This window comes from Thunnus maccoyii, chromosome 10, assembly GCF_910596095.1.
Source record: "Thunnus maccoyii chromosome 10, fThuMac1.1, whole genome shotgun sequence".
Taxonomy (NCBI): Eukaryota; Metazoa; Chordata; class Actinopteri; order Scombriformes; family Scombridae; genus Thunnus; species Thunnus maccoyii.
Window position 1 is genome coordinate 6,586,937 of NC_056542.1, and position 13,640 is coordinate 6,600,576.

At 40.5% G+C, this 13,640-nt stretch overlaps 1 protein-coding gene across 7 annotated transcripts in view; it reads left to right on the forward strand.

The window, feature by feature from the left end:
• The window catches only part of LOC121905173 (thrombospondin type-1 domain-containing protein 7A), a 189,914-nt gene that overhangs the window by 96,469 nt on the left and 79,805 nt on the right, over positions 1 to 13,640 (forward strand). For 6 of the 7 annotated variants that reach the window (XR_006098369.1, XR_006098368.1, XR_006098370.1 and 3 more), the window contains 3 exons: positions 4,616 to 4,864; positions 7,733 to 7,917; positions 13,109 to 13,177. Coding sequence is in view for 2 of the 7 variants with exons in the window: in XM_042423206.1 (XP_042279140.1) it covers positions 4,616 to 4,864; positions 7,733 to 7,917; positions 13,109 to 13,177 (503 nt within the window). In the remaining 5 variants the exon portion in view is untranslated. The remainder of the gene's footprint in view (positions 1 to 4,615; positions 4,865 to 7,732; positions 7,918 to 13,108; positions 13,178 to 13,640) is intronic. The other variant, XR_006098372.1, reaches the window with a different exon arrangement.

Below are 13,640 nucleotides of genomic sequence, written 5' to 3' on the forward strand. Positions count from 1 at the left end.
TGATGGATATTCTAAAACCAAACCAACAACGCTAGACAAGACCAGAGGTAAGTGAAAAACATATTTTTGTGATTTAGGGTCAATTTGTAACGTAAAGCTGCAAAGATGTAGGGAAAGCAATTAGCTTTGAAGAAGCAGCTCTTGTAAACGAGCAATAAAACTAGTCAATAGTTTTAGGAGAAGTCATTTAAAGCAAATCATTAGTTTAATAAGTCATTGAATTAGGCAGTCAGTGGGCACTATTATCCAAAATACATGCTGTAACTGTATGAGTGCTTGCTCCCATTTATAGTGTTGGTAAACCCAACTGGGATCTAACCTCTAGCCCTGACATTATTATTGCTGTGAGTGTCAAAGCTACACGCTCTGACTGGAAATAAGATCCACATCAAATGGCTCGCAGTTCCACTCGTTTTCTCAGCAGAAGTCTTTGCCTGAAATGCACATCAAACATTTACGTCTAAGTAATGAATCTGCCACCAGCAGCAGAGATCTCCACATCCGATAGGAAGGCACCATCAACATAAACTCCGACGGTAGAAATTTAAAAAACAAAGCACAATGACTTTGAGCTCAACTGTACATCGTGTGTGTAACTTGCATTTGGTAAATACATGACAGCTTAATCTGTAGACGTCAGTGTTGATGTCAAAAGGCAAAAACTACTGACATTGACTGGTTGTTATAACTCATTATAGTTAATTAGCATATTTACACTAAGCCACTCAGATAGCAGTGCAATATAAAAATAGCTAAGTGTAAATGCAACCAGTTCATATTTATGTAATATGTATGTAATAGTTAAAGTTATTTTCCAGTAGTAGTAGTATCCTACTCGAAATTTCCTCAGAAAACACAGCTGGGACGCAACCGCATGCAACAAAGACGCAGTTGATGTAGCAGGTAAAACAACGCTGCTCCGCCCCGCCAAGTGACACGTCACATCCGTGCCTGATGTATTTCAGCTGTTAGTCGGTTGTCCCTTTGTCTTACAAAAGCAACAAGAAGAAAAAAGCTCCAGCGATTTCAACACATACAGTCATACAGATGACGTAACATGTTCTAGTGTTTATCTAATTTATGTGGGTGGAAAAGCAGCTTAATGAGCAAAACTTGTCTCGCTCGGTGTCCATCCATGAGAGTCATCCATGTGTTCGTGTTACTTTTATGGATACAGTAGTTGTTAACTAGCTAGCTAAACTGTTATTGTCATAATTAAACTGCTAAAGTGCACAAGTTGGTTACTGTACCGCTTCAGCTGCATTGCCAACACAGCCTGGACTAGACTACGACTTACCCTGATTTACATGTAGCTCAGGAAAGCTAAGATGGATGCGATGAGATCTGAAATATCTAGATATATTAGACAGTCTAATAAGACCACAGAGTGATCCTTCTTTATATTACTTACAGACAACATGGTTTTGTAGGATCTTTGTCCTGGAATCACTTCTTATTTGCTGTGATTCTAAATATCCAGTGATTAGCTGAATATTTGTTCTCTATTCTCAAAGAAAGAAACTGACCACTTAAATATGACAGTTTATGTTATTAGAAAACCACTACAGTGTGTTAAAAACCAGTGTTCACAAAAAGCTTACAAATCCAGCTGTTGTCCACTTTTCACACAAGTTGTCATGTCAAAGTTTTGGATGATTGGTTTTGATGCAGAAACCGATGAAACATTTATACAGTAATCAATAAATTCTGATTCTTGTCAGAACATCCTTGAATATTACTCGTAATAACTTTCTGATCTCTAGATTAGATGACTGTGAGGTAATCAACGATTCTTCTAAAGAGTCGTTTCTGCGGATCTATCATCTCTTTTCCTGTTCCTTGACGGATGATAACTTAAAATGTCATCGCTGTTCCCTAGAAACTTGGATTCGGGGCTTTCACAAGGTCTCTGATCTCCAGGAAAAGAATCAGTGACAGTGTCAGTGGAGCAAGCCTCCATTCATATCATGTATCTGTCACATGCCACTGTTCTCCAAGGTTTGATCAATTATGTACTAAATCTATTCATTAATGCTTTGTTGGCGCCCAGCTCTCAGCAGTGACTGGGATCAAATATTTCAAAGGATCCGTGAAAACAACTCACATGCCCTTAGGAGCATAAATATTAATCCTTGACTTGTTTATTTCTTGTTCTGAAATATTCATAGTTGTTTTTGCCACTTTCGGAAAAGTGGAACAAACTTCCCAGTGAAGCAATAACCCAGCCGTATCTTAGCCAGACGCTCTCTGAACATCTTGCTCGCTTCATTTCTAATTTCGTTTGATGAACATCTGTCTTTGGGTCGTTACTTTCTCCATAGTCCTCCAGTCGTCCCAAACAGGCCACCTCAACATAACTCAATCTTCTGCTCGTGTCCTGAATTTCTCCTGCACCGCCGACAGGAGTGTATCACATTACATCACTGCATTTAATACTGGCATGATGCTGTAATTTTGTTTTGCATCTTTTTTTTTTTTGGCTGCTCCACTCACACGGTCGTTTCCCCGATGCTCTCCTAAAGTTGTAAAAATGCTTCTTTAATTACTTGACCCACATACCATTATGTTTTTAGACCATTTCGGCTGCACGCTGTTTTGATGAATGCGGTTCAAGTAATGAGCGTACGAGCGCTGAAATATGGAGATTTTCTGACAGCTCATAGAGTCCTTTGTTACGAGCTACTGTGTAAAACCTACAGGCTTAAAAAATGAACGTTTTTCAGACATCATCTTACTTATTTAAATACAGAATGATTGTGTCCTCATTCTGTCTGAATGACTGAGATGAAGAAATAATTACTTCTTTTTTGCAACTTTGAAATCTCCACAAAAACGCTCGGCATACAACACATACAAACGGCGAAAAATGGGTCATTGGCTGCATTAGGGGCTTTTTTAAAAACACAAGGAGTTCCACCTGAGACAGGAAGTGGAGCCATCACCTTCAGCGCGTCACGTTCTACTGTTTAACTTCCTCATTGTTTTCCTTCAATGCAGAATGAGCCTGAACACTGGAGCGTGTTTTGGCAGAAAAAAAACAAAACTAAAGATTCTTCATAGTGTCACTTTAGAACCACTTCAAAGACTGCAGAGGTGTTTTAATCTGCAAAGACACAGGAGTTAAAGGAAAAAAAAAAACACACAGCTCATACTCTGCTCATACATTTCCTCATTTATACCAAAAACGCCCGACTTGCTGGAGGTGAAGTGTGGTGGCAACGTCTAAATGAGAGGTTTCTAAATGAAGCAGAGCTGTAATTAGCACTAATAGCTCGTCAGCTGCATCGCCTCAAGGGGAAAGACATCCAGACTGAGTAGCAGAAAGCAGTCGGCTTTAGTTAGAACAAATTTCTAATGATTCGGTAGAGGCCCAAAGAGGACGGGTTGTTCATTACATCTAAATGCTATTTAGATGATCAAAAGATGTGTGTGAGCGATTGATCAGAGGTTGTTTTGGTTGTCTCAACACTTAAGCCTTAAGGATACACGCACCACGCCGCAGCGCTCCTGTTGTACTCCCAATGTGAAACTGATTATGACGTGTGTATGCTAATGAGAAGGGCTAATGACAAAATGTGGCAGCAGCAGTCAAGGGCAGAGACTTTAAAGCGAAGCTTCGCATACCAGCTGTAATGTCACATATCTGTTGCTCTGTCATGTTCAAAGACTATAAACCATGGTTTGAGGCGACTTCGCTCGCTGACATAGAAATGGCAGCGAGCGAAGAGCTAACTGAAAGATTTAACTTCACTTTCAAGACATCATGTAATGAGGCGTCAGTAAGATACACACTGCATGATTCAGTTTATCATAAATATTGTCTGTGACCAGTTGACGCCGCAGGCTAACAAAGAGATAAAGGATCTGCCTTTGTTGTTTGTACTTGATTCTCAAGCTTAGTGTTGTCATTTAGTGCAGATGGAGAAGTGCAATTATTTAATCAACCTGCAGAAAATGAATCGTCAACAATTTTGGTAATGAATGAATTATCATTTATCAAGAAAATGTACTATAATGTGAGGATTTGCTGCTTTTGTTTTATATCATTGTAACAGAATGGAATTGTTTTACATTTTGTGCTTATTTTCTTACTTACAAGTGTTAGATGAGAACATTGATACCGTTCTCATATCTGTATGTTAAATATGACACTACAGCCAGTAGCCAATTAGCATAATGTTGCTTAGCATTAAGAAATTGGATATGGGGGGGGGAGAAAGTGCTAGCCTGACTCTGTCCAAAGGTGAATAATCTGCCATCTAGCAGCTCTAAAACTCACCTATTAGCACTATATACTTGGTTTATTAAATCTGTACAAAAAAAATGCGATGTAAAAATGACATGTTGTAGTTTTATGGGGTTTTATGTACCAGACTATTTCTTGGCAGGGAGCAATGACTTCATGGAGTCCTGGGCTGAGTGAATCTACAGTGTTTCAATCACAAGTTTGGGACGTTTTCCTCTTCTGTTTGGGTTCTAAGCAGAGTAGACAGATGTATTTTTACTTAATAATCCTGCTTGTTGTAGCATTAAAGCTCCTCTGATTCTACCCAGATCAATCAATAACCATATCTCCTCTCCCCCCCCCGCACCCCGTCACTTTGTCCTTTCCCAGCCTGTGCACACAGAGGGACCTGCCGCTGACCGTCCAATCCTGTGTCCTCCCCAAGGACTGCCAGGTGACCGATTGGGCCGAATGGGGCCCCTGCTCCAAAACGTGCGTGGACCCCGAGTCTCCTAGAGGCAATCGTACTCGGAACAGACAGGTGCTCCAGTTCCCCGTGGGAGAAGGGGCGGAGTGCCCGCCACTGGAGGAGTTGGAGTCTTGTGAACCTCAGGGTGACGGCGTGCCACCCTGCGCCACGTGAGTTCCTCCTGACGACAGGGGAGAGGGGCGGGGAGCGCAGCAGGGAATGAGCAGGGACTTTTTTTTTTGGAATTTGAGTGAAAGTGTAGATGTGGGGTTTTTTTATAGCTTAGCACTCGACAGGCACTCAAGTTTCACATGGACACAATTGCATGTTAGGCTGTAATAATACCCTCCTCCTTGTCCTTGGTTACAGCAGTGTTAAGCCTCTGCTACAAAACACGCTGCAGGGATTCATTCTTCACTCCAATAAAGCTAAAATACAGTAAAAATCAAAGTGTTTGGTATTCACCCTGGTTGAGTCTCTACACTCTTCCTGTTGACTTCCCTTTACTCATATCACCAAGCTAATTTGATCTCCTGGGTGGCCCATGGCTGAGTGTGTGTGTGTGTGTGTGCGTGTAGGAGACAGCATATGGAGATAGATTAGTATAAGTGCTTGGGCTGGTGCCAGATACAAAGTAGAGACAAATGGAAGGAGACTGCAAGGACATTTAAGTCCCACAAACTCACACTCACACACAAAGATTCAAAACATGGTGTAGGCTCACAGATGGCCTTTATTTAATCTCTCAGTTTCTTTGTACCATCTTTACAGAGCTATTCCCCAAAATACTCTTTTCTGCTCAAAACCTGGGGCCTCATTTATAACCGTTGCGTACACGCAAAAGAACTTTGAAATTAGTAAAAATCAAAGTTGATGGGAGAATGTGCTGTCCTCCACAAACACTCTGACATATAAATTACACATATAAATTAAGCAAATAAAATAAAAGATGAAATGTGAGACATGGTTTGAAATTGATACCATTGTTTAAAATGAATGGAAATATTATATGAAGAGTTTGTTTGCAAAAACAGATCAACGCCATTCTTAAAATGAATAAACAAACACCTGTTTGATTGATACTCAGCACACACATACACACACAAAAACATTATTCAGGATAATAATACAAACCGATATGTCTGTTGTTGCAAATGAGCCCCCTCAACCCTCACAGGCATTTTGAGCCAAACGCCGCTGCCGTGCGCCAGCGTGTTGACGTGATTTATCGCTTGTAAAAACACAGCATATGGATAAAGATAACACTATTTATTAAGTAGATCTCTCAGTGTACAGCTCGTCAGGACAGGGAAGCACACGCCTCGGTGTTGTTGAGGTGTGAAGCGGAATTAGATATACACACCAAAAAATACACAAAATTAAGTAATCCTAAAATAAAAATTAATTTACGAAAGAAGAAAAATGTAGAATATATTCTGGGTGAGAGGAGCAGCGAACAGGTTTAAATTTTAATTATTAAATAGAAGGGAGTGGGATGGATGTGCAGGATATTGATGAGGAGTAGGCTACACAGTCTATAGTGTGCAGTTATAAATAGTAAAATAATACAAAGATCACAGATGTGTCACATAAAACGAGTCTGGAAACCTGCATCTGTGAGGATACGGCTGCTCTACACTCTACTTTTATGTCAGACCATGTCTTTTTTTTTTTATTTCGGAGAGGGTCCGACCTTCTGAGCCGGCAACATTAACCGCATCCGCCACAAGCTGCCACTCTAAAGCCTGTTAGACATTTGTAATGCCCGCACTGAGTCCACCAAACAATAGATTTTCTCTGGCTTCAACCTCTAAAACAAGAACTTTGATTTCACACTGTGTGAAATTTCTTTTTTTAGCCTTTCTGTTGGTGTTTGTCTTGGTTGTCTTCATGCAGTCGGCATAAATAAATATCAATTTATTTATAGACACGACATTTATACATTTATATAGACATTTATACATGACGCTCTCTCAGATGCACCGAATTTCGAGTTGATTATGATTTATAAAGGGAAACTGACGTAGGACGTGCGTGTGCACTGTGTTATAAATCAGTTTTCTGTGTTTCGTCCGTACGCAACCTTTTGACGTGAATCCTGCGCACAGTTTTATGGATGAGGCCTCTGGAGTGTTTGATTTTCTGTCTGACTGGTCACATACTTGTGTTTAAAGTTTCTTTTCATAGTTATTGTTGTCCACTGATGCTTCAAACTGTCCTTTTATGTGTTGATGTTACCACCAGCTGTGATAAAAAACAGGACGGGTAAACTACAACCTCTAGATCATGATCGAGATTCACATTTTCCACATCATACATAAAAATGCTGTCAGTTGTATAACTGAATATTTAGTAGGTTTCAAAAACACAAGTGTTCTTCTGTTGTGTGAATAAATGGGTTAACTGGGGGTGAAAGGATGGTGAAGAAACTGCAAGTGGTTCTCAACCTTTTTGGTGTCAAGGACCTCCAAACTGATAAACATCAGGCCACAGATCCGTATTTGATAAGATGTAGTCTCAGGGATCCACATCTGATAAGATTTAGTTATTCCATAACTGTCTATACTGCAGATTAACAGTGAAGAGTGTGAAACCTATGAGCAGAATAGTCTTTCTTATGCATCCTCTCATTGGGCTAACTTCTAGTCAATGAAAAAACAGTGAAATTTAAATATTTTCTGGGGACCCCCTGTGACCTCCTCAAGGACTCCTGGGGATCCCTGGACCCCTGGTTGAGAACCGCTGCTTTAAGATACACTGCACTACAGTAAGCAGAAAAGTTTAGTCCGTGATGTTTTCAGAAAGACAGAAGAAGGCTAAATAGCTCATTACTATCCAAGACTTATCTCTCTGTGCTAAAGTAAAGTCTGCAAGATTGTAAATGTTCTCTACTTTGACACGACATCACACCCACACAGAGCTCTCTCTCTCTCTCTCTCTCTCTCTCTCTCTCTCTCTCTCTCTCTCTCTCTCTCTCTCTCTCTCTCTCTCTCTCTCATCCATCCATCCTTGTTGCTCCATGCTGTCTTTCCCTTCAGTTACACCTGGAGAACCACAGAGTGGAGCGACTGCAGAGTTGACTTGTTGCTAAGCCAACAGGACCGTCGGCGTAGCAACCTTACAGGGCTTTGTGGGGGAGGCCTGCAGACCAGAGAAATTTATTGTGTCCAGGCCAACGCGGAGCTTCTTAAATACCTCAACGACCTCAGAGAAAAGGACAAAGGTAAAAAAAAAAAAAAAAAAAAAAAAAGAAAGATTAAAAATTGTTCTGTTGTTTGTCCTGTCATTTATCTACCTTTGCTCACATATTGTCAAAATCTTGGACCAAATCTTTGCCATATCCTGTATAGTTTGGAAGAAAACAAAAACCAATCAGATGGCTGCCTCCTTGAGTACATATCCAATACATAGATGGTGAAATTCAGCCCTCAAACATTTGTTAAAATAGAGCTAGAGATGCACATATCAGCTGATATTTATCATTATGTGGATCAGATATTGGCCATGATGCCACCGATCAGAATTAAATACAAATTATTTGCTAATATCATTATAAAATTCGATGTTTCTGCTATCAGTGCTACAACAATCTCTGACCTCATTTTACCTCACACAAATATAATCCCAATGAGTTCCAAGTGGCGAGGTATACGGATGTTAAATTTAGGAAAAAGAGAGCACTGCTGTCAAGTCGATACTGGGTATTGGCAGATACACCTGAGATGAGGTATCGGATTCAGTATCCGGAGAGAAAAAGCCGGATCAGTGTATCCATAAATAGAACAACTCCTTGTCAAAGTTCAGTTTTTTTTCTCTGACATTTAAAGTTTATTCTCTGAGGTCAAAAGTCACTCTTATTATAAGTATATAAATATATATATTCCTTTATTATAGTGACAGTGGAGAGATGAAAACAAAGGGAGAGAGAGGTGAGGTATGACATGCAACCAGGGCACTCCGACTCTACTCATCTTAACTCTAGTTCCTTATTTTCCTCCAGACCCTTCTCCTTTTCTTAATATATGTTCATGGATCGGAGCCATAAAGCCCCAAGATAAATGCAGATTTTTTTTGCTCAAGGTGAAACATTTTCAACTTGTGGAGGCGCTTCTTCACCTCAGTTATTTCCCTCCAGAGTGAATTTGCATCTGTCTGCACCCACTCACGTTCTATGCATTGACTTCATATGCAATCATGTCGCCTCTAAAACTATCTTTGTATTCAGTCTGAACACACCTTTAGAGGTAACATCAGTCTGAACCACATGAACCTTTAACACATTGTTTAAAGAAAACAGCGACCCTAAGACTTATATTATGACAACATTATGTGTTTTTTTTTACTGAGTATTTTCTCACATATATGTACAAGGAGGCAGAAGTTTTCTCCAACCAGCTGCTTGTTGCTGTGCAGGGTTCATGATCAAGATTTTCCACAAGGTTTTGAATGCACTCACTAAAAAAAAAACGTATGTACCGTATAGGAGGTCAGCAGTTCAGATTCTTAACCCAATAAAAATAAAAACCTAGAGAATTGGTAGGAACATGCTCTTCCTTTCTTGGAATTGCTGTTCATAACCAACCAGCCTCTGTCTGCTATCTTTTCTGCTGCTTTTATTTAGTCTCTCTTTTTTGCCTGCTGCTCTTTGAGCATCTGCACTGTGCTCTGTCATTTCATGTGCTTTGTTTGCCGTGTTCAAAAAGTCCCGGTTTATTAATTCTACATTTTTTTTGCTTTGGAGCTCAGCCGTCTTCCTTCCATACTGTAACCAAAGTCAACACCGCGGTTGCATACATGAAATTATACTTATTTAGGCAGCATAGCCTGAAACAAATCAGCTGAATCCTCAAGTGTAACTCAAATAAATTTGATCAAGGAGTGTTACATGACAAGCAACATACTCCAATTCCCCACACAGTGCGCAGTAAGAGCTGCAGTTCCTTGGTGGATTGGTAAAAGATAATTGCATATCAAACGCTTACAACAGACATGAGCTCACATGTTAACTCAATTCATGTCCAAATATACAATAACATACAATATTGCATTTTCACTAATAGTCAATGTAGTATGTTTTTTTTTTTATATCTTCTGTCTTCAAATATCCCACTGTGGCTACATTATCAAGCTTTCTGTTTGAACATTTAAATAGCTTTTTTATCCGCTGCCATTCTCTCCTTTCAATCCAAATCAGGAGTCATTTAGAACAGGGATTTGTCTACTCGTGTATCCTGCTGTGACTTGTCAGTGGTCACAAGTACGAAGGCTTCCATTTCTGACACTTGTCAAGCCAGCTTAGAGTCAAAGCTGCCCTCTTAAAGAGGGTGTTAAAAACATTAGTTGAGACTAAGCTTATGGAGACCAACCGTGCTGATCGCGTGAGAGAGAGTGACAAAGTCTAAGAAGAGGTGAGATGCCCGGTTGGCCACTTGTGCCAAAATGTGAAGAGATGTTCCTCTCACGCAACCAGGAAGTTATACACAATATTTTTGTAGGGTTTCGCCTAAAAATATAACGACTTGTATTTTTTCCAAGTGTATTCTGGTAGTGTTAATTGCACTGTAATTTGTGGGTGTTTTTGTAGCTGATACCCTGATAATCAGAATCATTTTCACTTCATTATGCAGTCATGTTAGTTTTCTATTTGATCATTAGTGACTGAGGTATCTGTCCTGTTGACATCATTTTCAGTTGACACAGAAGCTGTGGTAGCGTTCGTTAGGGGCAGTTAAAGGCACCCTGTGGAGATTTGACCGCTAGTAGCGCTACAGTATGAAGCAATGTGTTTATGAGTATGTCCCTGGTCTGTTGTCATTGCACACAAGGACAGACATGCACACACACAAGACCTTGTTGTGTGCATGTCTGTAAAAACTGTAAAACACTTTTACCTGCTCACTAGATAGGTATTTAGACCTGCATCTGCAAAGTTTTAGTCGACTTTTATGTCAGTCAATGATGGACGGCAGCAAAATGGACATTTATTTACATTCATATCCTGCAGATTATTCCATTTTATTCTTTTTAATATATCTTGAAGGGTTGTAATATTAATCTGAAACTATCTTGTGTGATGTTGAATACATTTAAGATAGATGACTTGAAGGGGAAAAGCTGGCAGTATATTTGCTACGCTACGGTACTGTTTCTCAGAGTTTGAATTGATCGGCGGTCTTTTGGTTCTACCAGATTAAATCCATCAGAAGACGCTGTTCAGACAAAGCATATTGAATAATATAAGAAATAATGTATATCTAATGAGATTTTATGTCCTTCCTCTGTCTCACTCTTTCTTCCTTCCCTCCAGCTGAAGAGAATTGCGGGGCGAGCGGGAGCAAACATGCGACGGAAACCGGAGCGATCATACATGTCGAAGCTCCTATAACCTCTGTTAACATGCAATTTAAAGATTCAGATATACTTGTTGAGAGCGATGTTGCCAAGGCTGGCTGTGCAGAAATGTGCGTGACTTGTGTGTTTGAGTGTTTGCACAGACACACACACACACACACACACACACATGTGCAAAGTTCTTATCTTCTTGGCACAGGATTTCTTTTCCCTCCATTGGGGGGTAATCTCCCAGCATACCACTGAGACAGAGAGTCAGACAGTGGCTCAGTGAAGTTTGCTGCAACCGGTGCTCTCTTTCTCCCCCTGTCTCATGCATAAATATCACCATCCAAAGGGGCGGAAGATACCCTCAGGCCAAGATCTGGAATCAGCTTACCACCTTCTAAATCTTAACCTTAATCTTTATGGGGGAGTAGCTCCAATCTGACCCAAGATCAGTATCATAGCCTAAGTAATGTCATCTGGCACTTCCTCAGCTAAGGCTGAATGACTTTGGGTTTGGGTCTGCCGCTGGAGAATATAGAACCCCAAAGCACTCGTTGAGTTGACTTCTTGGTCACGTTTTCCCAATTTTCGTCGAAAAGATAAAGTTTAAAGTCCTTTAAAGCTGCGTTAACACACAGAGTGTATAAAGGAGAGATTTATTCATTCTCAAGTTAATTTGGACTGATTAGAATAACGTCTTTTGAACTCCGGTGGCACATTGACACCTAAAAATGTGAAAATTTTGAAAGAAATAGCTCAACCTTTTGTGCTTTATTTCAAAGTGAGATGACAGGATTGATACCACTTTAAGTACAGAGCTGGAGTCAGGACAGCCTAACACCTCGGAAGCTCTCTTATTTACAATATATATCTCGTTAAATGTTCACCTGAACAGTAAGGTGAAAGTGTCAGTTTATGTGTTGGAGCCATTTCTCGACCAGCAAAGGTTTATTTATCTGCCCAATACTTCTGTGCACAATCTCCAGCTTGCCAGATATGGTCAGTGAGCATAGAGAGATTTTGGTTTTGGTCTCTAGTGTATGCAGGCACGCTGGTACCAAACCAGGCATAGAGGCAGAGTAGTTGATGTAGGAAAGGAGTGCACACTTGCCCCAAAGCCAAAATCTTTATTTTAATTCAAAGGGACAGGGTTTAGACTCAAGTCGGATCTTCGTCAGGTCAAACCAGGAAACCTCACTGGAGACTTTGGGATGCTACAGTAAGCTGTGTTCCAGCTCATAAAACCACCTATTATCATTTTTAATTTGCACTTTTTTGTACAAGAGGACATTACAGGAGACCGTTTAATTTGTCAGCTATAGATGTGTCGGTAGGTGTACTTTGGAAAGAGCTAAGCAAACTGTTTCTCCTGCCTCCAGTTTTTATGCTAAGCAAGGTTAAACTCATCAGTCTCACAAATATAAGAGCGGTATCAATCTTCTCATCTCATTCTTGAAAAGACAGCAAATAAGTAACGTCTCCTAAAGCTTTTCTTTTACGTGCTTCAAAAGCCTAAAAAGGGCAAGGCACAGTCTGAGCTGACGTTAATTGTCAGCTCTTTCTTCATGAGTTCTATCTACGATGAACAAAGATTAAATTACGGCAAAAAAAAAAAAACTTACTGTAGATAAATCTGTCACTCTGAAGTTGAAAACACTGGAATCAGATTTCTTTTCATCCCTCAACACCAAAGTTTCCGACCTGGTGGGATGACATGAGCACCAAAAGTCACTGTGGCTTTTATTCATAAACCATGGGTCTGATTTGTTCGTATTTAAAAAAAAAAGAACCACAAACAAAAATTATCTTCCACTGTCAGTCAGACTTAAGATAATAAAAGACAGAGAAACAGATTTAATCACAATCTTAGAGCATTTAATTGTAAACAAGCCTGTGTTTTGAGGCCCAGCTCTCTGTGGCCCCTCCTGCTGTTGCTTTTGCATTAGTCTCTGTCTGTCTCTGGTTTGCTGTTTCCCCACTCTCTCTCTGCTTTTTTTTTTTTTTCCGTTTGATAGTGCCTGTGTCTCCCCGGTGTGTGCGTAGCTAATAGCGCTATCTCCCCCCTGTAATTGCAGCGGGTCAGACCCAAAGACAGCAGAAGCCTAGTGTCCCCCCTCTCCTCTCCATCACCTTCCAGATTACAGGTAGGTGTTTTTAGTCACGCTGATAACGAAGCTCCAGCCTCTCCCACCGTTTTTTTCCGCCTCCCAGGTCTCTTGTTTTTTTCCTTTTTATGCTTTCTCTCCTCTGCCTCTGTCATTGTCAATCTCCAATCTCTTCCTCCTCCTCAATCCCTTTTGACTCCTCTCCTCCTTTTTTCTCATTGTATCTTCTTTCCTTTTCTCTTATGTCATCTTATCTCTCCTCTCCTCCTCTCTATCCACATCTCCTCTCCTCTATCCTCATCTCATCTCCTTTATCCTTGTTTCTTCACCTCTCCGCTTCTCTGTCCCCTTATCTCTCCTCTCCTCTCCTCTTCTTTCCTCTCGTCTATCCTCTCCTCTTCTTTCCTCTCCTCTCCTCTCCTCTCTCCTCCTCTCCTCTTCTCTCCTCTACCCTCCTCTCCCCTCCTCTTCTTTCCTCTCGTCTATCCTCTCCTCTTCCCTC